Source organism: Anser anser (assembly GCF_964211835.1).
Source record: "Anser anser genome assembly, chromosome: 21".
Lineage (NCBI taxonomy): Eukaryota > Metazoa > Chordata > Aves > Anseriformes > Anatidae > Anser > Anser anser.
The window spans coordinates 10,415,602-10,437,990 of NC_139742.1; the positions used below are offsets into that span (position 1 = coordinate 10,415,602).

General features: G+C 43.7%; 1 protein-coding gene and 1 long non-coding RNA gene across 5 annotated transcripts; one reads left to right on the top strand and one right to left on the bottom strand.

Annotated features, from left to right (window-relative positions):
* The first annotated feature begins 310 nt into the window (after positions 1–310).
* Positions 311–3,748, top strand: LOC310884933. The gene is made up of 3 exons (XR_014574467.1): positions 311–733; positions 1,828–1,993; positions 2,311–3,748. It is a non-coding gene; the product is annotated as an uncharacterized lncRNA (long non-coding RNA).
* TRAF1 (TNF receptor associated factor 1) lies at positions 2,817–21,849 on the bottom strand. Of its 4 annotated transcripts, none has more exons than XM_083807483.1 (11): positions 21,441–21,849; positions 19,051–19,272; positions 17,977–18,061; positions 14,436–14,534; positions 12,860–13,021; positions 9,264–9,335; positions 8,423–8,491; positions 7,534–7,968; positions 6,969–7,146; positions 6,216–6,364; positions 2,817–5,006 (listed from the first exon to the last, which is right to left on the bottom strand). In XM_083807483.1, exons 2-11 carry the CDS (start codon positions 19,257–19,259, stop codon positions 4,788–4,790), a joined length of 1,677 nt encoding a protein of 558 aa, XP_083663609.1. In that variant the 5' UTR covers positions 19,260–19,272; positions 21,441–21,849; the 3' UTR covers positions 2,817–4,787. The 4 variants fall into 4 exon arrangements, with proteins under 4 accessions (XP_083663609.1, XP_083663610.1, XP_083663608.1 ...); XM_083807484.1 differs by lacking the exon at positions 21,441–21,849 and adding an exon at positions 21,001–21,378 and having other exon boundaries at positions 8,423–8,488; XM_083807482.1 differs by lacking the exon at positions 21,441–21,849 and adding an exon at positions 21,001–21,377 and having other exon boundaries at positions 19,051–19,269.
* Between the last annotated feature and the right edge of the window lie 540 nt (positions 21,850–22,389).

Sequence of the window (22,389 nt, forward strand, 5' to 3'; positions counted from 1 at the left end):
CCACCACCTTTGCTCCAAAATATCTCCCTGGCCAACACAATCAAGTTAAGGAAGCTCAAAGCAGCCATGTGCGAGGTGGCAAGTTCTGCTTCTGTCCTGAAGAAGGGTTAAAGTAGGTCTTTTTATTATTATTATTTTATTTTTTATTAGTATTAGTTAGTTCAAAAAAATACTACCTTTCCCTACAAACCTTGTCCTTGATTATTTTAGACCATCCTAGCTACACAAGCGCTACTACTCTTTGCCAGCCTTACCATTAAATATGGAGCAACCCATCCTAATTTAGCTCATTAGAACTCTCTATTATTATCTTTTTTTCATCATTTGAGGACCAAAAAAATCAGCTGACAATTTGCACGGCAGAAGCGATCTGTTTCGGATTAGCAAAGTCTTGATATTTCTCCAATTCCCGTTTCTGTCCCAGAAAGGGGAATCCGTTTCCTTATCAAGAAGGCCGTGTGGCTGACGGCCTCGGAGATGGGTCCCTTCCAACTCGGGATATTCTGTGAGGATCGGGGAGGCTGTTCCTGGAGATGAGGATCGGGGGAGGCTGTTCCAGGAACGCGAGAGCCTCCGCGGAGCCCCGTGCTTGGAAGGCGCCGCAGCTCAACGCATTCCACACGGACACGGTAATGCTCGGCCGTGCTTCGCGCGCTGCAGCACAGGGGGAGTCGGTTCTCGTTCGAGCCCTCTCCGAGCAAAGCGATCTACCAAAGGGCACAGTGAAACAAAGGTATGGTTGTAATTAGAACGAGAGTAGTTAAATCCGACGTTCAGCTGTTTTATGCCAGCTGTGCCTTTAAAAGGAAGAGCATTTAGGCGTCGGGTTTCATGTCTTTTTATTGTTTATTTAGTATGAATTTAATCCGTATCCTTTTTTTTAGGCTTAACTTTCTTTGCGTGCTTCCATGCAATTGCATAAGACATGAAGAGCTTGTAAGTGTTCTCACAGCTGTGCAAGGTTTATATTAATGGAGCCGTTACATAATTTTGACACAGATATGTTATGTACACGTCTGCAGTTCCTGAGCTCAGCTCAGAAAATACCACTCCCCCCACCCCCCAAAAAAAAAAAAAAAGACAAAAAAAAAAAGACAAAAGCCCATTTTATTCCAGGGACAACATGAAAAAGAGTGAAGACCTGGGTGTACTGGTGGCTGTGTGCACGCAGTGCGACAAACGTGCTGCTTTCACGAGCTCTCACAGCTCGGCTTGCCTCTGCCTCCTGCAAGGCTGGCCCCTACCTGCTGCAAACGAGCAAAGCTTCGTCTGTGTCGTGTCCCCGGGACGCTGCACAGCACCAAGTGGCACCGGGCACTGCCTCCTCCCCTTCGCAGGCCTTTGCCACCCAGGCCTGCACCATCCCCAAAGCTGGCTCCGGGCAGTGCTGCGCTGGGACGGGGCCCCGGAGCATCCTGCCCTTTCCCTGGGGTACTCGTCCGGCCAGCTGGGAGGCCTCTGCCTTCCTGCAGTGCTCCCGTTGGCTCTGACCTCCTGGCTGGAGTGGCACTGGGGCCCCACAGTCAGTGAAATACTGCCTGCTTGCAGGATTTGAACAAAACCAGTGGAGTTGTTAGCGGTAGAATGAGGCTAGGTAAAGGCATGGAGGCGTCGGGTCCCTCGCTCAGCTGGCTGCAGCCCTCCACCTGCGCATGCACACACACACGTTTTTTCTCCTCCCTGCAAGCACATCTCCCCTCCCGCACACACGTGCTGTCTTCTCTCCCACGCACTTTCTCTTTCCCCAGCTCTCAGCCACCCACGGTTTTTCACCGTTTCCCCTCTCCGTCTGTCGCGCCCAAGGAAAACCCTCCCGTTTACCCGCAGGTGATAACCGCTCTGCGGGGACGCGTTTCACAGAACCAGCGGGAGCGGAGCACAGGGGCAGCCGCCCCCCACCACGGGCAGCGACCCCTGCGATAAAAGCCGCCAGGTGAATCCCCACGGGAGAGGCAGCGCCCCTGGCAGTGAGGGCTGAGGAAAGCTCACCCAGGTATGGAGCGGCTCCGACTCCCATGGCAACGAGGCAGAGCTGCCACTATCTTAATCTGCAGCGATCTGGAGATCAGCGGCCTCCCCCCTCCGCTCTGCTGCAGCAGCCGGAGGCTCTGAAAGCAGCTCGCGGGGCCGATGGTGCCACTCGCTCTGCTCGGGGCCCTGCTCCAGCCAGGGATGGGGGCGATGCTGGAGGCCTTGAGCTGTGCTGGGCACGAGCTGGACAGGCGGGAGGGGGGCAGCAGCCTCCCAGCCCCTCTTTGCATGGTTGGGGCGATGCTGGGGATTTGTCTGACCCATTTTCCTTTCTCTCAGCCTCCTGGGGAGGAGTAGCACTTAAACGGGTCAACACTGAAGACGCAGCTCCGTTCAGGAGGTCCTCACAACCCTTTGTTCAATTCTCCAGCATGTCAGAACCCCATCTGCTGGGTGACACTCCTTCCGTACAAACGCACCAACTTCCAGAGGCAACAACACGATGACCCCGTCGTTCTTGGCACTGAGACGAGAGCAGAGACTTTAGGGTTCATTCCCAAAGTTTCCACAGATTCCCTGCAGGACCACAGGCGAGCCACTTCATCGGCGCGCCTCTCGGTTGTCTGTCGGCATCCTCGGGTCTGCAGGGCAGGGGCTGGTGGTCACTGGGCAGCGGCAGCACAGCTGGCCCCGCGCTGTGTAAATAAACCTGCCTGGTGCTACTGCAGGAGGAGTCAGCGAGGTTTGCAGCGGGGCTCGGCTGTTCCTATAGCAAGCTGCTGTCATCATACCTCCAGGTTTTCTGAGTCAATTCCCGATTTTACAGCTAAAATAATACACAAGCCTTTTTTACGTTAGTGAGCTTTATTTAGGAAATAAATAAAATGTTAAGAAAATATGAATGATTGTAATAAATACAGCACTTGTCAAAATTGCACAGCTATGAAAAGCGTAATATTTTTAGGCATATTACTCCAGTGTGGTTAGAGGGTCTGGCACATAACTGGAAAAATAACTTTCTGTGCCTGAAAGAACATTTCAAACACGGAAGAGAAAAAAACTAGGGGGGGGGCAAAGAACATCCAGTTCCTTCCCAAACAACCTTTGACAGATAATTGTTTATGAAATTTTTTTGTTTTCTGAAATCTGATACTTCATCACAACTAATTATTTAAAAGGATGCTGTCGAGATAGAAATGAGAGATGGAAAAATCTGTTCGTAAGTCAGCAGTCCGGCTGGAGGTTAGTTACAGCACATGACATTTCACCAGCTCTACCAGACAGCTGCTGTTTCCATGGTTTGCAAAATATCAGTGGACAAACAGTTTCTCCTTTCCCTTCTCATGCAGTGGGCACAATATTGTCTCTCAGTTTTGAGTTTTCAAGTGAGACATGGGGAATATTGCAGAGGAAAAATGAATATAGTTGCATAAAAGCCTTTCACTCACAAATACACGCTTGCCTCTGTCTGCAAGATCAGGCCTTGGGTTTGTGCACTACAGTCCCTCCGGCCCTGGAGAATGCCTTGCAGTCCTGGACGAGCAAGCTGTGCTGCTGGCATGAGTTTGCTGGAAGTTCAGAAACTGCTGCACCAAAACCCAACTCCAGTGATTTTGACAATCAGTTGTTAAGTAGGGAATAAAGAGCATGACGCTTGCTGTTTTGGAGGATAGGTTTAGCATTTGAACTTCATACATTTGCAAGCTTGACTTGATTGTAAAAATAGCCTCTATTCATTCCTTGCCTCTATTTAAAAAAAAAAAGGATAAAAACATTTCTAGTAGATATTTCCATTTTAGCATGTAAAAAGAAAAATCAGAGCACAGAAAAATAAATAAGCAGGAAAAAGATCAGTGCTTCCTAATTAGTCACTTGCCTTGAAGTTTCAGAAGACACTGAACACTTTAAAACAAAGCTACTGAAGGGTCCTTACCACTGCTTGACCCAGCGGCTCTGGACTTCCCTGGGATTAACCCTCAGAGCTCCACGTTTGAAGTGGGAAAGTCAAACTACTCCTTTCAGAAACACTGGAGTTGATTTCCCCCAGCCACAGTGTATCTGGTCACATTGCTGATGCAACAGTGCATTTTTTTTACAGAGCACATAAATATAGGACTAAAATAAATAGCAAGAAATAAGTCATCCAGTAGAAGGATTTCAAGCTACAAACGCTATCCACAACTCATTGCTTTCAAGGTTACCGAAAAGCACAAAGACACCCAAATGGAGCCTCAGCGGAAGGGAACTGCCCTTGTCCCTGGCAGGGAACAGCCAAAATCCCACCCCAGGGCTGCCAGCCAGGGCAGCTGAGAGGTGCACGGAACCTCCTGGAAAAGGGAGCCGCGTGCCTTGGTGCTGCTGGAGGATGTGGAAAGCTCGGCCTCACCTCTTGCAACCCTGCAACCTCTCAAGCCAAGGCTGCCAGATGCGAGCTCGGGCTGCACTCTGCCAGAGTGACACACACACCTGGGCAGGCGTGGGAAGGAGCAGCCCCTCTCTCCGCATGTGAATCTGCAGGGGTGCGGCTGTAATCTACATCTAAGGCAGGAGTATCAGCTGTTTCATGAAATAATCACAGTTCTCACATGCAGTAGCACACTCCATGTGGCACTGGGCAAAGCGCTCAGCATGCTCAGCAGTAACTGTCGCTAGCGGGCAGATCCGGTTGATCTGAATTAATTCAGTGCAGCACAGGCTCAGGCTCTCTGGATTTTGAGTGCAAATGAAAACTAATACGATGTCTCAAGCTGATGTTTTTTTTCTCGTAAACTAATGAATTTCAGTGGGCGATTTACCAGACACCCATATTTCAAGATTTAGGAATTTGTTTCTATAATGCATTTAAGGAAAAGTGTGTCTTCTTTCACATAGGCATATTTAGGTGACTGTAATTTGGTCAAAGGGAGGAACATGGGACAGCCACTTGCGACATTCATATCATTCACTGGCCTCTGAAAAGAAGCAGAAGTCAAGTCTGGGCGAAATGCATCAATAATATGTTCCCTATTATTTTGGTCAAGCAGCATAAATGTAACCTGAAAAACAGAATGCAGCAATGATGAGTTATTGAACCGAAAAACGAACCAGAAAATATCAGAGACAAACACACAAACATGCTGCAAAAGCATCTGGATGCTCTATTTATAATTAAATGCAAACTATAATGAATGTTTCACAACCTACAAGGTCAATTAACGTGAACAAGGGAGATTGTAACAGTTCCCAAATTAAATATTTAAAACTTTGCCACCCATAAAATAAAATGAAATAAAATAAAGTAAGTAAGTATTTCCTGGTAGAGAATTCTACAGTGCAAAGACTTTTTTTTCTCTCTCTCCTGACAACTTAAACAAACCCCAGGTTTGGTTCCAGTCATTACACTCATTCTGGTGCTGTGGTTTAGAATCAAAAGAAACAGCTCTTGCTGTATGTATGTATGTATGTATGTTGTATGTAGAAGACACAACCTAAATATCAGTATAGGCTCTCACCATTTTATTACCACTTTTATTAATTCACTGTTCTTTAGTTGGAAATGTAAAATACATATAATACTTTTTTTAATACAATGAGGATTGAGAACTTTGATTTCTATTTTTTTATCTGCTAGATGGTAGGACGGCTATTTATATGAAAGGCTTACAGAATCATTACCATACAAAGGCAAATACTAGAACAGATCAGAACCCTGTGCTTATTTCCACTGTCTCTCTAATCATTGTTGCCCTTATCAGATTCCACTTATAAAATGAGAAGAAAAAAAAAAAAAGAAAAAAAAAAGATCAGGATAATGTAAGACATCTATGGCACATTTATAAGTGGAACTGTAACCTCACATTTGTAACACCTGCGTTTCAGGCAGCAAATCACAATTTTCTTACCAACTGATATTATATATGTATAGCGAGAGCGAGGAAACATTGTGTCTCCTGGTTTATCCCGGGTGGACACAGGTTGGGATACAATAACCTTGAAAGTGCAGAGTTATTTCAGTATTCTGGAGTTTGAAAATCCTTCAAGGCAAGTGTTGAATCTCAGTAGGAGCAGCTTTCCTTGAGTGCAAATCACTCCACTCAGTGCCAAATTACTACCCAAAATTAGAGTGTGGCTTATAAGCCATCAGAGAAGAAAATGGGAAAACGCTCCAACTTCCACTAAAGTCAAGAGAAAAAGTTCTCTTGAGTTCACTGGGAGAAGTAGTGGGTTTATGCTAGGATCAGATATGAAAAAGTTGCCCTTCTTACCTTGTGTCTGAAAGGCCAAGGGAGCAGAGCATCATAGTCTCCTTTCATAACAACAAAGAACAGTGACACATGGGTTCCTTTTCCTGTCCCATCCCCATTCAGATAAATCCGCAGACAAACCTTGTAGCCATACTTTGCAGTGTAGAAAGCTGAAAATCAGAACTCTTCATTAGTAAAACCTCCTCTGAAAATAAGACAAAATGACTGTTTTGGCATATGCAAGAATATTTGTGTTATGTTTTGGTATTATAGAGATGAGGAGAACACACAAATCAGTACAGCTAATAAGCAACGAAAATCTAGTGGCTGGAATCCTTTTAATGACTCATACCTTGGTGAAAATTACCTGGTGTTAGCCACAGAAGGATAATTTACCTAACCAAATTACTTCTCACATGGGAGAAAACTGCAGCAGAAGACCATTCAGTACCATCAGGCACCAAGGCTGTGGATTAGACAACAGAGATCCAGCAGATGTCACTGCAAGTAGCTGCAGCGGAGGGCAAATTGCAAAATGAAAGCCCAGAACAGAACACAGCTCTGTGGCAGAGTACATCACAGCCGCCCTGAATACCAAGCAGGAGAACATGAGGTCTTCACACAAACAGCATCTTAGGAGCTCTCCTTAACAGCTACCTGAAGCTATTTTAAAGCACTTCCTGTCCATGAGCAGAAAGGAGCGTCATTCTAGAGAAATCAGTGGGTTTTCTAAAGGACCAAATTTTGCTAACACATGTATACGTCGTGTTTTACCTGGTGAGTACAAACTGACTGTTCTTCCCGTCACAGAGTCCTGTAACTTCCGGCCAACATCTGTTATTTTCCACAGAAAGACCCCGTCGTAGGACGCTTGCTCAGAGAACAGAAGACTCTTATGAAGATTGCTGAGGCCTGCATCCTTCTGGGTCAGGCACCGGTGCAACTCTGCAATCTAGAAAAAAAACAACACAGTTCTCAATCAACCCCACTGCCCAGGCTGATGTGCTGCAAAAGCAGCAGAACAGTACAAATGTCCTCACGTTCTGAAGGGTTTCCTTTGATTTCTTTCGGCAAATTCCTAACATTTACAACTCTCGGGAATAACCAGAGACAGAACTGCCTAAACACAAATTTAGATAAAAATTTTAAAGAGACGCCCATTTGAAAATTTATCCAAAACGAGAAAAGGATCTTGTAGATGTGTCCAGAACTTAACCCTTCACAGCTTCAATTCCTGTGCTCATTTCTATCCCCATCTCTACATCGTCTCTCTCTGACATGTGTTAAGTGTGTCATCTATACAGCAAGCACACAGGCAATGTTTATCCTAAATATTTACCTTCAGTTCAAGGCCTCGTATTATATTTTGGTCAAGTTCACTCTGTCTCCGAAAGGCTGTGATTTCCAAGTTAGAGGTTTCCACTTCCTTATTGAGCACTGACACGATATTCTCAAACACATGTAGCTTATTTTCTAGCTCAGAAATCACTTTCTCCCTCACAAGTTGCTGCAGAACAGATTCATCTTCAGGAACAGATGCAGGAAAACAGTCTACTTCCAGATCGCCATTGATTTCCAGACTGCCTGGGATCTGCAGATCAGGGATGCTTTTGTCTGCAACATTCACATTCAGCTGTGATTGTGGGACGAAACCATTTGCAGCTTTGGAAACAGTGCACAAGCTTGCCTTCAGTTGCTTTATGTGCTGCAGCAGAAGCAGCATGTGGGCCCCAACTGCAGTTTTTTCATGCTCCTTCATCTTCCCTTTGCTTCCCTGTAAGAAGACATGATTGATACTCTCTATACAGCTACCATAACTGGCCAAATCAAGCCATGTTCCCTCTAGCTTCTTGGGAGAGACAGGGATGGGAGGACTGCAAGATACAGGCCCAGCTACAGAGCAGCGGACTCTCTTCAGAGATATGGAGAATGGAAAACCAACAAGCCCTCTAATGACCTCTAACCCAGCAGAATTGTAATAAACATCCATTTATCTGAAGTCAATGCACTGTGCAGGCCAGAGAGCAAACGGCATCTTAAACATGCTGTGTAACCACAACGGTTCCAATATCATCTCTCCTGGTCTACTAAAAATGGGTACATTTCTCACTTTCCTTAAAGATACATTTCAGTCAAGGACTAATACCCTGAACACAAAGGCTGGCTAGACCAAAGGCACTGAGCTGCATGCCATCTGAGGCCTTCCTGAAGGCAGCAGTTTCACTTACCCTAAATGAACAGCCAACTTCAGAAAACCGACATCCGTCCTTGTTGATCAAGACTGTAGAGTGGTTCTGCTGGAAAAAAAAAAAAGAAAAGGCAATAAAATAATCAAATACCAATTTCAATTCTTGTATCTACCTACTAACACCTTGGTCCCATCCCCAGCAGCTATAAATCAGGTTAATTCAAGTCAAGGCATTGCCACAGCTTACAGTGTCTGACCAGTTCTGAATACTCATCAATGACACACCAAGAGTGTGGTGGATTGGAAGTTACTTGGGGGCAATCCGGCAGTTGAGTGCCTTTCTAACATACTGATATAACAGAGTTTAACAAACCACAGTGATTCCCTAGTAACAACTTGTCATAAATGATATGGCAATAAGCAAGTTGGCCCACCACAGTCATGCACACAGCCACTTTTACACTCTTCCTGCTCTTACAGAAAGCACAGAAGAGCTGCGTCTTGCAGCACGCCCTGGGAATGAATGGATCTATTGGACCAAAAGCTCTGGCTGGCACAAGAATTTAGTTCCTTTCACAACCAGAAGCACCTATCTTTAAATACACTGTTAGACAGCATATTCTTCTTTCGGTCACATAGGTCTTCCTGAATACTTGAAAGGAAACAAACACTTCCCTGGCTTTGGCAGATTAATTTAGTAAGTTAATTGTGGGAGCAGAGAAGAGAAGCCATACACGAGAGCTATGCTGGGATGTAAAAAGCATCCAGATATAACTGCCATACCTGAAGATGTTCTCAGATGATCATTTAATCTAAATGAACAAGTGATATTTTCATGAATTGAAATAAAGTTGTACTGCTTTCACTCATCTTTTACCTACCTTTTCCTTTGATGATGTTTCTGTTTGCACACGTTTCTGTTCCCCACATAAACTGCCTTCACATGAATGTTGCTGTCATTAAAACAAGAAGAAAGGAATCGAGTACATTATTAAAATCACTGAGTATCTTTACTTAGGAGTCTTTGAAACATTGCTTCTGTTTGGAAATGCTACTCCTATTTCACAGAAAATGAAGGTTAGAGGGGCTTTTCTACAAGAAATTCTGTGGTATGGAAGAGTTTGCAAGAAGTTTCTTCCTTCCTTCCTGGAAGGCGTGGATTTAAGGAAGAGTAAAAGAAAGGAGAGTAACTTCCATAGGAGCACTACAAGCTCCGCAACACACGGTGCAAAACCCTGTACCCCTGTTCAGACAGTGACCACTCTCGACCTCACTACTCAATAGACTGCATTGTTTTCAGGCTTCTTTTCAGACAAAATAACCTTCAGAAGTGTGGGACTAAAGCACATCTGTTAAAAGTGGGTGCTGCTGTCCCCTCTGCAAGGAGTTGGTTGCACAGGGGACGGATTCAGTGGTTTCTTAAGCTCAGCTTCTCATCTGATCACGCAGCTCAGCTCAGCAGGTATGTTCAGTGACACATCTCCAGATGCAACACCCGTTAAATGAAAGCACAACGTGTGATCTGTTACTTATGAGGCCCTGAGTTCTTGGAAATTACTTACAGATGCTTTGCAAGGTCATCCTGGGAAATCCGATACAAGATTGGCAATGTACAAGTCTTGCCCAGTTCAAACCATAGCATGTACAGCCACACATGCATGTGTATGTACACACATATGTACACCCAGTGGCATGCAGGTGGATTATGGAACAGAAAGCAAATACATGGGAAAACCAAATAAAAACTCTTCTTCCATTGGCTTCGCATAGTTTGCTTAGTGTGCAGACCCTTCTCAGGTTCTGCTTATTAACATTTTGAAGGCAGGAATCCAAATTTTCCATCATGATGTAGTAATGCAAAATGCATTAGTGCTAACATGAGACTTCCTGCCTTTCCTGGCTTCAAGGAGGGGAAAGTAATCCTCCTGCCATTGGTTCAAACTACAACTGTAACTTGTGTATTTAACACAGCAACTGTCAGCTTTCAACCCAAACTATACAAGGGGGTTACCTTTAATCTTTGTAAATGCCTTTGCCTGCCAGTACATTTCCTATAGTCTGGAATTTTTTGTTGATAAAGCCATTTCAGCAGCCCTCAAGTCCTTCCTCTGCAGAGTCCTGAGGTTTCTCTTTTGATCCCCAGAAATACAGACAGGTTTTTTTTCCACTCTTTAATTTATTTTTAAATACTCTGTATCCTAGGTATTGCACAGTGTGTGTCTTTACTTCTTACTTGCTGCTCTTTCACTCCTTCAGATCCCCAACTTCCTGAAGGGGAGAGAGGCTGGCGGAAAGTTTGTTTAAAATATGGGACTGCAAAAGTCATGAGACCAACAACTGATTGGCTAAGATGGAGAGAGTGAGAGCGGTGCCCCAGACTTCCCGTGCTCCCAGAGGACTGTGGATATACACACAAACAAGCAAAATTCATATGCCACATAACTATAAATTTCATAAGGCAGATCACATAACCAGCAGAATTCCAATTTTATGAATGCTAACTAAGGCAGGCAGTGAAAGATCAACATTTCAAGGCAAATCCCCTGCCAAGGCTTCCTAACTAAAAATTAATAAGATGACAGCTAAGCAGAACGAGGGGGAGGAAAACAGTTTGTCATTGCAGGAAAATGAAGCCTGCTGAGGTAGATCTGCAGCGTCACAGAGCTCAGGAAAGAGAAAGGTGCTCAAGGAACAGACTCAGCTCAAGTTCCACTCTCCTGCTTGCCTCTTTCACTCTCCTGCTTGCCTACTGCACTTTCAGAAGGTTGCAAGGGATTAAGTGTTGCCACCTTCTGGTATCTGCAGTCTCTCCGAAACAGACACTGGATTTACCACTGGTAAAACGTGCCTGGGTCCAGATGCTCTTCTCTCTCCATAAGAGTTTTTGAGACATGAAGAGCACATGCAAAAGCTTTCTAAGAAGCTTGTTTTAGCCAGAGTGCCTTCTTTGTACTCCAGAAGGACTGGTACCCCCATATGTTGGGTGTAGCTCATGGCTCAGTATTTGGAAAGGCTTACATCTGTGCCAGTTACGGCATATAAAGCCACCCACTGCTATTTACATCAGACTACATTTCTGAGGTATTCACAACGCTCCTGCTATGTAGGTCTTAACATCACTATGCCCCCATTCCCGGACAAAACTCCAGGGCTGGCAACTATTCTCTCTGCATTATCTGAAGGGCTCAATATTTATTCTGCCCTACCCTAGAAGACCGCTGTCCCAGCAACACCTTCCGAGACGAGAGCCCACAGGGTCACAAGCTAGGTGGGGTTGGGATGAGAAAGTTTGCAGAGATTTCAAATCGAAACACATGTAGTGGTGTTAGCAAGGGTGGGTCTCTCTCGTTCACGCCGCTGTTGCTTTGTCCCAGGAGTTTTTAAAGCACAAAATGCCCTAAACAGAAGGTGATGCACTTCCACCTCGAGGCTGAGAAACGTGCCACTGATGCTGTATCTTTGGCAATCTCTTCGCACAGCAGCTGATTTTCTACCACTTTTCATCTGCCCCACCACACCATTTCCTCCTTCAGCAACACAGAACAGTTTCTGTTAGCTCCTTTGATGCCCTCAGACCACTCCCAGAACTTGTACCAGTGCATCTTCAAAAACAGGGAAAAATAAAGAGCAGCTTTAAAAACGATAAAATGAGCCCACGAAGTCACTTAAAATCTGCAAGTACTAATGCAGATTGTTGCCCTGCTTTCACAATGTTGAGCATCAGCTCAGAAATTCCTTGCATTTAAGTAAGAATGCAATAGGTTTCGCAACATAAACTTAAAAGTTTGATGATCAACTACAATTTAGTGAGAAAAAATATTTGTTGTTTTAAAGAGAATTTTGAGTAAATGCTGGGGACAGACAAGTGTTTTTAAATATATATAAACACACGGGGGATATATACATCTTGCAAGTCCTTGTCACAACAGTGGGAAACACAACTTAAACATAAAAAATATAAATAAAAAATGTTTAAATAGTCACAGAGAAATTTCTGGCAGAATGAGTTCTTATGATTCCTGGTCTGTATGGACATTGCTGCTAATTTTGAGATCTATATATTTGATCATATCTAATAGAAATACTATCTGATAAAAGGAAAAAAAAAAGGCAATTTTAGTTTGAATAAAAAAAAAACAGACTCTTTCAAGATCTCTTCCCTGCAACTGTCTGTGATTCTATATGACATCTACCTCATACTGGGAGACACGCTTTGACACTGGAGCTAAAATGTGGCCTACCCGAGCCCTGGATGAGCACACAGGTGTTTCCCTCTCCCTGCTGTAATATCACAAGCAGACTATCAAATACACGTCATTTTTCTCTCGAATACATGCACGGAAAAAATAGCAAACGCAGAAGAATTAAATGTTCTCCACATGCAGCAGCATTCATGACATCGGGATGAAAAATGTCATGATAGATTACTTAAGCAATTAATATAAAACCATTATTTGAAACAAATAAATGTTCTTACTTGGTATTCACTACTGGATAGGCTCCGCTTGCACTTCTGACACATTGTCACATTATTAACACATCCGTTTTCCAAATGATCTGCAAGATTCTTTCTCATTACCATGTGTCCACAACCAGTGTGACAAGGGATTAAAGCATATTCACATAAACTCTGATGCTCCTGGAAGTTAGAAGTTGCAAACCAAAATGTTAACTGCAGATAAACATTTCTCAATAAATAGCTTGCATTTCTTCTAAGCTTGGGTAAAGTCCCACTCTACAGCATTACCAAGATTACCGTTGAAAAATCCACCATCTTTACTGGGGCTTTTTTGATAATTCTAAACTTTAAAAAAAATAAAAAAATAAAAAAAAATCCCACAACTTTTGATAAATTCAAACATGAGCTCTCTCTTGAACTGCTCTGACTGACAGGATGAATGTGGTTAGCCTGCTGACATCTCTATGTAGCATAAAAGAATGGCCATCTGACACCTATGTAACAGTTAGGATACAACTCTCCTCTATATTTTAAATAACTTTAAAAACTTTTCCTTTTCATTATTTGTATCTTCTCATCTCAATAAGGAAAAATGTCAGCATCATCTTTTGTGACTACATCCAACAGGTCCACTTTCATTCTTAAAAATACAGTATTCCAACAGAAAATATTTATTCTGGCCTCTTCTACTGAAACTTTGGCACTGTGTCACAACTGATTTTGTCTTCAGAGGGAGATGGCTGTCCCCTACAGAACTGGCTCAGACATGCCAATTTCAATCACACGCTCAACTTTCAAATTCATTTTGCCATGTATTCGTGCTGAGAGGGGCTCCAGTTCTCAAAACTATGAAGCTGAGCAAACTGGGCAGATTTTTTTTTCTTAAAGAGGAATGAACTCAAATAGAAAACTTGTGCAAAATTAACGAAGACAAGAAAAGGCAGAAGCACCTCAGATGCTTATCAGATTCACAGGCATCCATGGTACACAGCAGACTCCCTGTTATAAATACAGAAAGGCACCCTGTTCCTACAGCAGTGGTCCAAAATAAAGCTGCCTTAGCATCATGAGATTTATCTCCATTTTTTCATGATTCTGTTTTGCATGTCGGATTCACAAACCTTGTCCATCTAAATTTTTTATCTGGGGCATTTCACATCTGCCTGAAAAGAATGATGAATGCATTCAACCAATTGGAATCATATGCACAGGACGAAATTATTTCTATTTTAAAAAAATACTGAAGAATTGCTCATAACAATGTCCTGGAAATTGAAGTATTTTCATGCTACTGCTTGTAGCATCTTTGAATTTAAATAATAAGTAAGCTCTATGGAAAATAAATATAATAAAAAACCATAGCTGACACATTTGAGCAACGTTAATTTCACAGTCATTCAGGATGTTCTGGACTCGATCAAAGCCCTGTTAATGAGATGTTTTGAGATACTCTGTTGGTATGAATCATGATATCTTTGTTGATTCTTGTAAATTTGCACTAATCTGTGTTTGCTGAGAAACTAGATTCATTCTTCTTCTGTCCACATTCAAGTAAAAGCACATGTTAATTTAAATAAATTGCCTTTAAACGTACTTCAAAATTTTTCATGATACCAGACCAACTGCATCCGGGGGTCACGCAGCGTACTTTGAGTTCAGAAATCTCTTTATTAATGGCAGCATCACCAAAAGCCTGGAAAGTAAACACAGTAAGGAAAAATCACTGGTCAGAAAGTACTCCAGCATGCATTTTTGTGGTAGGGATTATCAAGACTTCAGATCTCGATAAATCCCTTCTTTTTTTGTTTCATTTACTCTACTACCATAACACTTTCCGATTTAGCAAGTATTTTGGTGTTAGTAGAGTCAAATAATTATAATTTCTTTGTTATGATTCAAAAATAAATTATTTGATGCAATATAAATGTATTGAAAAGAGCATAGCCAACTATAGCTTTTATTTCAAGTTCCTTTTCACAGAAGCCTGAAATACATCACGTGCAATGAATGTGCTGATGTGATCCTAACTATAGGGTGCTGCCATGTGCGACTCTAATGAATGCATTTCATTATTGGGGTCATTAACACCTCCTAAAGTGCTGTAGAGAGGACTTGGGTCTGTTCTGCAGTGAGACTACATTTCTCAGACCAGGCTGTTTCCATTTAGTATGGCACTGTGTACTAAAGAAATGTAAACCACATGTGAGATTTTTTTTTTTTTTACTGCATAGTTGTTGGTTTTTTTTCTTACGCTGTGAAGAATTGTGAAATTATTCTGTAAATGATGAAACACTACACATTTTTAATATTACCTCTTGCACAATCAAAATAGGTACAGTGACACGAGAACAAGACAGTGGTAAGTACACAGTACAGAGGACAGCAGATTTCCTATGTAACCTAACAAAGAGCAAGGTAGGAATTGGGGCTGGGGAGGGGGTCTCTACATATAAAGGGGGGAAAAGTATTTACAAATGATGTCCACTTTTCTATGAAGTTACTGAAATTCTACATAATGAGTTAGAAAAGTTAGCAAATAAAATTATCAGAATCAACATTGCTGTTTGTTTTTTAATCTAGATACAAATGTTTGTAGTCATCTACATTCGTCATATTAAATCATATAAAAGAAGCACAACCAGCTCTATGAATGGTAACAAGGAAATAAATTTATATATGCAGAGTCTAATAGAAACTCCTTTCCTCTTCTCAGCCCTTAAGCAAAGTTTACCTCTGAAGAATTTCTGCGCACAGATCGCAAACAACTCCACAAACAAGAAATCAAAAATAATAATAATAATAGGCTGTACAAACACACGTGTGGCTCCATCTGCATGTATGGAAGATATTATGTAGTAAGCTAGCAATTAGTGAAAGCATACCAGCCCCAGCCTCTAAAATATTCTAGTCTAATTAATGAGCAAATCAAAGAAATTCAAGTTATCAGGCACATGGTGGCTTTTTCCCCATGTCATAAGAAAAAAGCTCAAGGAATTTCCTGACATTACTAAAGAGATCTTTTAAAATATATTTAACTACAGGGACAGTCCCAGCAGTGCCAGGGTTTCTTACTGCTGTGTGCATTCCCTGTGCTTTTTATTTCACACTTGTAGTTGCTAAATCACTCTGGACACAGCTCAGTTAAAAAACAAGTTAAAAAATCCTCCTCTCTTCTTTTATCCGCACAGGTCACTGCTTTGAAATACCCACAAAAGTTCTTGCCCTCATATCTGGGAACATAAGCTTGCACGGAACTTTGTTAGGGGCCTGAGTCAGACCCTTGTACTGTAAATGAGATGACTCTCACTGACACAAAAGTGTTCTGGGTCGAACAAAAGGAAACAGAAACTATTTCTCTCTGATTTGCTATATTGTAGTTGGACGTCTCCCTCTCATTTTAGCCATTTCAAAGGAAGATGTTGGTGCAGGTGCTGCTGGTGGCTGTTGTGGGACACCACAGACGCCTGGTCCTGTCTGTCCCAGAGCTCGCTGCAGCTGAACCAGGATCTTCCACTGCTCTAACACAGCCAGGTGGGGAGAGCCACAAAGGGGTTCGAGCTCAGTGCAGAGTAGAGAATTGTCCCCTAAGCAAGCTTCATGAATGACAGCAGATAGGGTGTGAGCAGAGTCGGAGGAGGATGCCCCCCACTCCTCTGACTGACTTCAGTGACGGATGCACGGCAACTGATCCTGATGAAGGGCACCAGGGCAAGGCTTGAAGTACATGTAGTATACCAACGGTTCATAAATTAAGAATATGACAGGGAAGGTATGGGAGATCATGGGATAAGATAAAGCAGATACACCTCTTGACAGGCCCTTTTATTTCCTCTTGTGTAAGTATCTTATTTAAAATATAAACATATAAACAGATAGCATAGGGAATAAACATTAAGCAAAACCACAGTAAAGGTAAAGCAGAGATTAACCAGGATAAGAGAGGGAGCAAAAAACAAACGTGCTATACAGTCTTTATTACTCATGTTGTTCACAAACCGTGGATCACTTGTTGTAAATTGATCAATACAGGCAGATCCTCATGCTTTTGTGGTGACTGACTTCATGTGGACTCTCAACAGGCATTAGAATCTGCCCAGGCAGATCAGTTTGCAAGAGTGGGGCCCTGTTTACTGTAACCCACCCACAGATTTTGCAGAAAGTCCCAAAAGACTTAGGGAGAATCCTGCACCAGAGAAATCCGAAAGTTATAAAAAAATAACAGTCGACATAGAATAAGAATTTCATAAGGGTTTAGCTCTATCTATCTGTGGTTCCATGATGCATGAAATTCTGTTACCGGGAAATTTACTGCAGAATTGAGGATTTTTTCTGAGATCTTACTGAGTTCAGTGTTAAATGCAGATTCATTATTTTGCTGCAGTCAGTTATTATATTTTGCCTTTTACCTCACTGCCAGCTGACTCTTGGGTTTCATTCTTTCCTAACAAATTTAGACAGAATGTGTATCTCTTGGTATTCCTGCCTGGAATCGGAAAGGAAGGAAGAAGATGAGCTGGTACTGAGCCCTTTGTTTGTATTCAGGATAAAGAATAGTGCAGTGAGATGCCTGGAAAATCACCTAACAGCAGAAGAGATCTGCACCATTAAATTACAGATGAAACAGTCGCCAGTGCATAATTTTTATCAATGACTACGTTCAGCTCTAAGTTTTCCGCTCTTTTCTCCAGATATCCTGGCTGTCAAAGCACGCTCCAGGCAATTCAGCTGGCTAGCCCATACTCCAGCTTCTTCTCTGAGAGAGAACTCTAACCTGAAACTTCAGTAACATGTTTGAAGGGTACAGAGAAACTTGCCACCCCGAAGTGGGAAAGCCACTAGGATACTTACTAAGGATAGTAAGTAACAGCTAAGACATATTATTACAAGTAGGAAAGCACAGGTTCATGGAAGGCAATAAAGGTTAATTACACAGTGGGAAATTTTACACTGCAGAACTGAACGGACTTGAAAAGTCCTAAGGATGCCGTTACACCTTTTAAAATCAAAATCTTTGGGAAATTCAAATGACTGAAGCACAAGTTAACATTCTCTCCTAAATTATAATCTAATGTTGACTATGAAGTAGACCAGGCAGTGATTAATGATAAGTTAATGAACTGTTTACTACAACTTACCCTTTCTTCTGCCAATAGGCTTCCTTCACTTAAAGTACTGGGATCCTCCTCTTTACATTTCTGGCAAATTGGATTTTTATTGTTTCTGGCAAAAAGAAAGAAGAATAAACAATCAATTAGTTAACTGTAGTTTAGGATGTCTTTATATACACACTGAAATAAATTAAAATGTGGAAGTAATTTCTACTCAGAATCCCTAATCTTTGTTCATTAAAGGGCCGATTTTTAAACACGCTGAGGTAAAGAAACAAACGAAACCCCTGCTATTCCATTCCTCGAGATCAGAACTAGAGCCGTACATTTTATCTGTATTTCAGCAAAGCAACAGCAGCTTGGATCATGAAAAACAATAAAGCTGGGAACCTATTTAGCCAGGACTACAACCCTGTCACTGTATCTTGACTGCTACTGTTTTCCAAAACATCAAAGCTCAAGTCAGCTCACATACACAGACATGTACTGCAATTTCACCTCCCTCCTGTAGGGCAGACAGGAACTTTTCCAAAGGCTCTGAATCAAGGTGTAATTCTTGAAAGAAAAGGGAGGACAGAAGCAGGTATTCCATCATAGCAAATGCCCACCTAGCTCCTGGTTTTCAGGCTCTCCAGGAGAATGCCTGTCATTGTTTGTCATTAATGGCAACAGCACCTTAACATGTAGTGATCTAGCTGAGTTACTAAATTTAAAGCTCTAAGATAATGTTTATTAAAATCCCATCCCATCACTTACCAAAGGACTGTAAACTCCTATGGTAGTACTAAGTCAGCCTTGCACTAATTGTTCAAAGCTAAATCAGTACCAATTATGTCGCAATTACACATAGGAAAACCGACATCTTTCAAGCTCCGTAATCCAGCCTTTCCCACCCCGAAGACATCCACGCTGGAAACAAGGAAGGAGGCAGAGACCACCCTGCGTTCCCTGGAGGTAAGTACTTCCAGACTGTACAGTGTCTACGGACCAGTGGGCCAGGCAGCCACAGACTCTCACCTACTGAGCACAGTGGCACTGCACAGGGTACTTGCAGCCACAGAATGGGTCACAGCCATGTGACCCTTTGTAGCAAGGACCTACCGTACAATCCATGACAGGCAGGCTGAGCAGTACCTATGCCCACAGAGCGTTTGCAGGGCTTTCTTCAGAATATTGTTGCAGTTGCTGCACAGGTACTTCTGATCAGGTGCATCTTCACAGATGTTAGTGGGATATCCAAAAGGAAATTCATTTTCATCAGGAGAAGAGCTGAGGACATCCTGCGGGCCTCTGCTTGATTTCTCAGCCATTTGAAGTCAACTACTGTCAAAGATGAGGAAAAAAAAAAAAAAGGTGCTGAAACAAGAAGACACGCTCACTTTGATGTAAGAGAACACATCAGGCATCAAAGCCCTCAAAGCAGCTCCAAACCTGTGTAGCAGTCTAGTGATCTGTTTAATTGAATCTGTAGCTGACATGCGTGACTAAATGTCACAGTGGGGTTTGACGAGGTACCAGCAGGAAATTACTGTACAGATTTAAAATTTCCCTGAAACACAATATGAAAATGGACAATACTTTAAAACAAAAGTCCAGGGTTTTCTTCCCACAGTTTTTTAGTTTGTAGAAAGATGAAGTAAACAGTCCCATCATCTTGATCCCATCTGTCCACAACACACAAAAGAATTTCCTGTAGAGTAAATCCCCAACAACATTCAACTTCCAGCAGCCCAAATTTGAGATTATGCTTTATAGATGCAGAAATTAAGCAACTGATATGTCTTTAGTGATCTTCCTGAAGTCATACCACTATTGGCAAAATGAAAAAGGAAATCACAAAAAGCTTAACACCTATGCTCTAACCAGAAACACCTAAAGCCACACAAGAAAAGGTATAAGGCATGTTCAGTACAGGTTTCGGTTAACGAGAGCTGTGCAGTTGAATACTTTCAGATATTCAACCAGAAGTGATTCTGGTGGTCTCCACAGTTGATTGGAAAGTTCAAGACAGGTTTTTACCCAGGGGCATGGCACATGTGGAACATAATGAATCTACTGAAGACTTCATGAATCTATTTTTTCCCATGACAGTACTGACACAAAATAACCTGTCTCAGTACCAACTCTGACTTTACCAAAAGTAATACTACCAAGCCTGAAAACAATGGAATCAATATTTAAGTCGATTGGACTTGTTCAGGTTTGCGCCCCGTGGGTGCCAGGTTGCCCTAAGCAGACTTGCCTTGCCTACATGTCCACACTGTGGTTCTGGGGCACGCTCGGGACACGCTGCAGACCCCTGCACTGTGTCAGCACACAGCGAGAGGCTGGGATGGAAGTGGTTGCAGCTGCCACCTTGTACAGAAAACCGTAACAATGGGAGACCCAAGTTCAGCTCTCTCCCCTGTGTCAGAGGACTCGGACTGACATCTCCCACCTTCCCTGCACCGCTGCAGCCAATTCGGACACTTTCCACACCTGCTGTGTAAGCTGCTCTCTATGTGGGGATGAACTGCCAGACCCGTTGGGCCAGACAAGGAACAGAAACCGCGGTGTGACTCTGACACGCAGTGCACAGGGCATCCCCAGGATTTTAAATACCTCTCTTTGAACAGCATTTTGTTTTCTGGTTCAGGCAATTCACTTGGCCTCTCTCTAGGCACTGGAAAGGGAGGCTAGCAACGAACACAGGGCTGCCAAACCTCTCAAGAACCAAAAAAAAATGAAAGCCTGCAGTGCTAAATGTGACAGAAACCGCACCCCTAGCTAATGAAGCTCTGTTACAGGCGTAACTGATGGCACCCGGTGACAGCAGGCACAGCGGAGGACCGCCAGCCTTTACGCTGCCAACCACCCACAGGCTTTGCAGGGCCGGCCTCCTCCTTCCTCCTCCTCCTTCCTCCTCCTCCTCCTCCCCTCCACTCCACCCGCCAGGCCCGAGGATGCCGAGGGGCAGCGGGCGGCTTGCCCGCCCCCAGAGCCCCTCAGCGGGGCCGGGGCGGCCTGAGGCGGGGCCCGGGGCCCTCCTTCCCTGCCTCCCGCTCCCCTTACCTGAGCCCGCGGGGGCGGCCCGGGCCGAGCCGGGCCCCTCGGCACGCAGCGGGCGAGAGCCGCGGGGCCGGGCGGGGAGCGGCGGAGGTGCCTCGGGCCGCCCCGGCGGGGGCGGTGGCGAGGCCGGGCCCTGCCCGCCGGGGGCGGCTGTGTGAGGGCGGGGAGGCGGCCCGGGGAGCCCCCGGGGGGGCAGCGGGGGCCCGGCTGCGGGCAGCTCCGGGCCTCTCCCCCGCCAGGAGCCGGGGGAGTGAGCGTGTAAAGGCCCAAGGGCTCAAACTCCCCTCAGGACAGCTAAGATGAGGAGCGTGTTAGTTCTGTTGGCGGAGTTAGTTCCTGAAAGCGGTGCCGTGACGGCTGTGTGACACTGCGACCTGGCCCCGTAACGCAGAAAGTGCAGCGTGCCCAGAGCAGGGCTGGAGTGAAAGCTGCCCTCTGAGTACCTCCGTCTGCTCTGCCTGGGGGAAAACCCGGGTGCTCAGAGTAAATCTGGATGCTTGAATTTCCTCCTGAAGCCTACTGGGGATCCTCCCCATGCCTCTGCCCTCCAGCTATTCTCAAATGCAGATGATATTTATAACAAGCTAACACAAGGCCAGTTAACTAAGGTATGCAAATCCTTTTAAGATGCTCATGGCGCAGTGAAGATTTCTACAAAAGGAAGTTTCACTATCAGGATAAGGCAAGTTTGCACTGAAATCACATGCTGCAACCACACCGACTATGATTCAGTCAGAAGAGAGTTTCAGTTGCAAATCTGTTAGTTCTTCCCTGTGAAAGAAATTTGGGAAATACCACTGGGGGGGACTCCTAGCTGAAAACTAAAGGTAAAAAGAGGAGCTGGTGCTCTAGATGCTTCGCTTCGTTTGCTACGCTGCAGCACTTAGAGCAGTGTTTGCATCCAGGTAGCTTATGCCAGCCTACAAGGTTATTTATCAGTAAGTGTCTGCCTGAACTCTGATACCTCCGTTAGTTCCACATGTGGAATAGCTGCCCTGCGTGACTGTCTCCCCCACATAATTGCAGATTACCAAATACAAAATTAACCAGAGCTGTATTAAATAATAGATTGGAAGGGGGGGATCTTCTGGGAACAAGGGAGAGCCCTCATTCACGTAAGTGAACTATACACTGTAGTGCTTTGTTGCATTGCTAGAAGAAACATCGGAATTAATTCCTGATTTTTTTTTCTCCTCACATTGTTATGAATACATATTCATAACAATATTCATGTGTTTTCACAAAGAAAAAAAAGAATATTCATCAACTCTGCTCACACAGCTGTGTGTGACTCAGCTTGTTTGCCTGGCTGATATAGCAACATGTATTCATTTCCATGTGTTCCCTTACTGCGTGCATGCTGGGTTTATTGAAGATTTCCCAGCAAAGAAT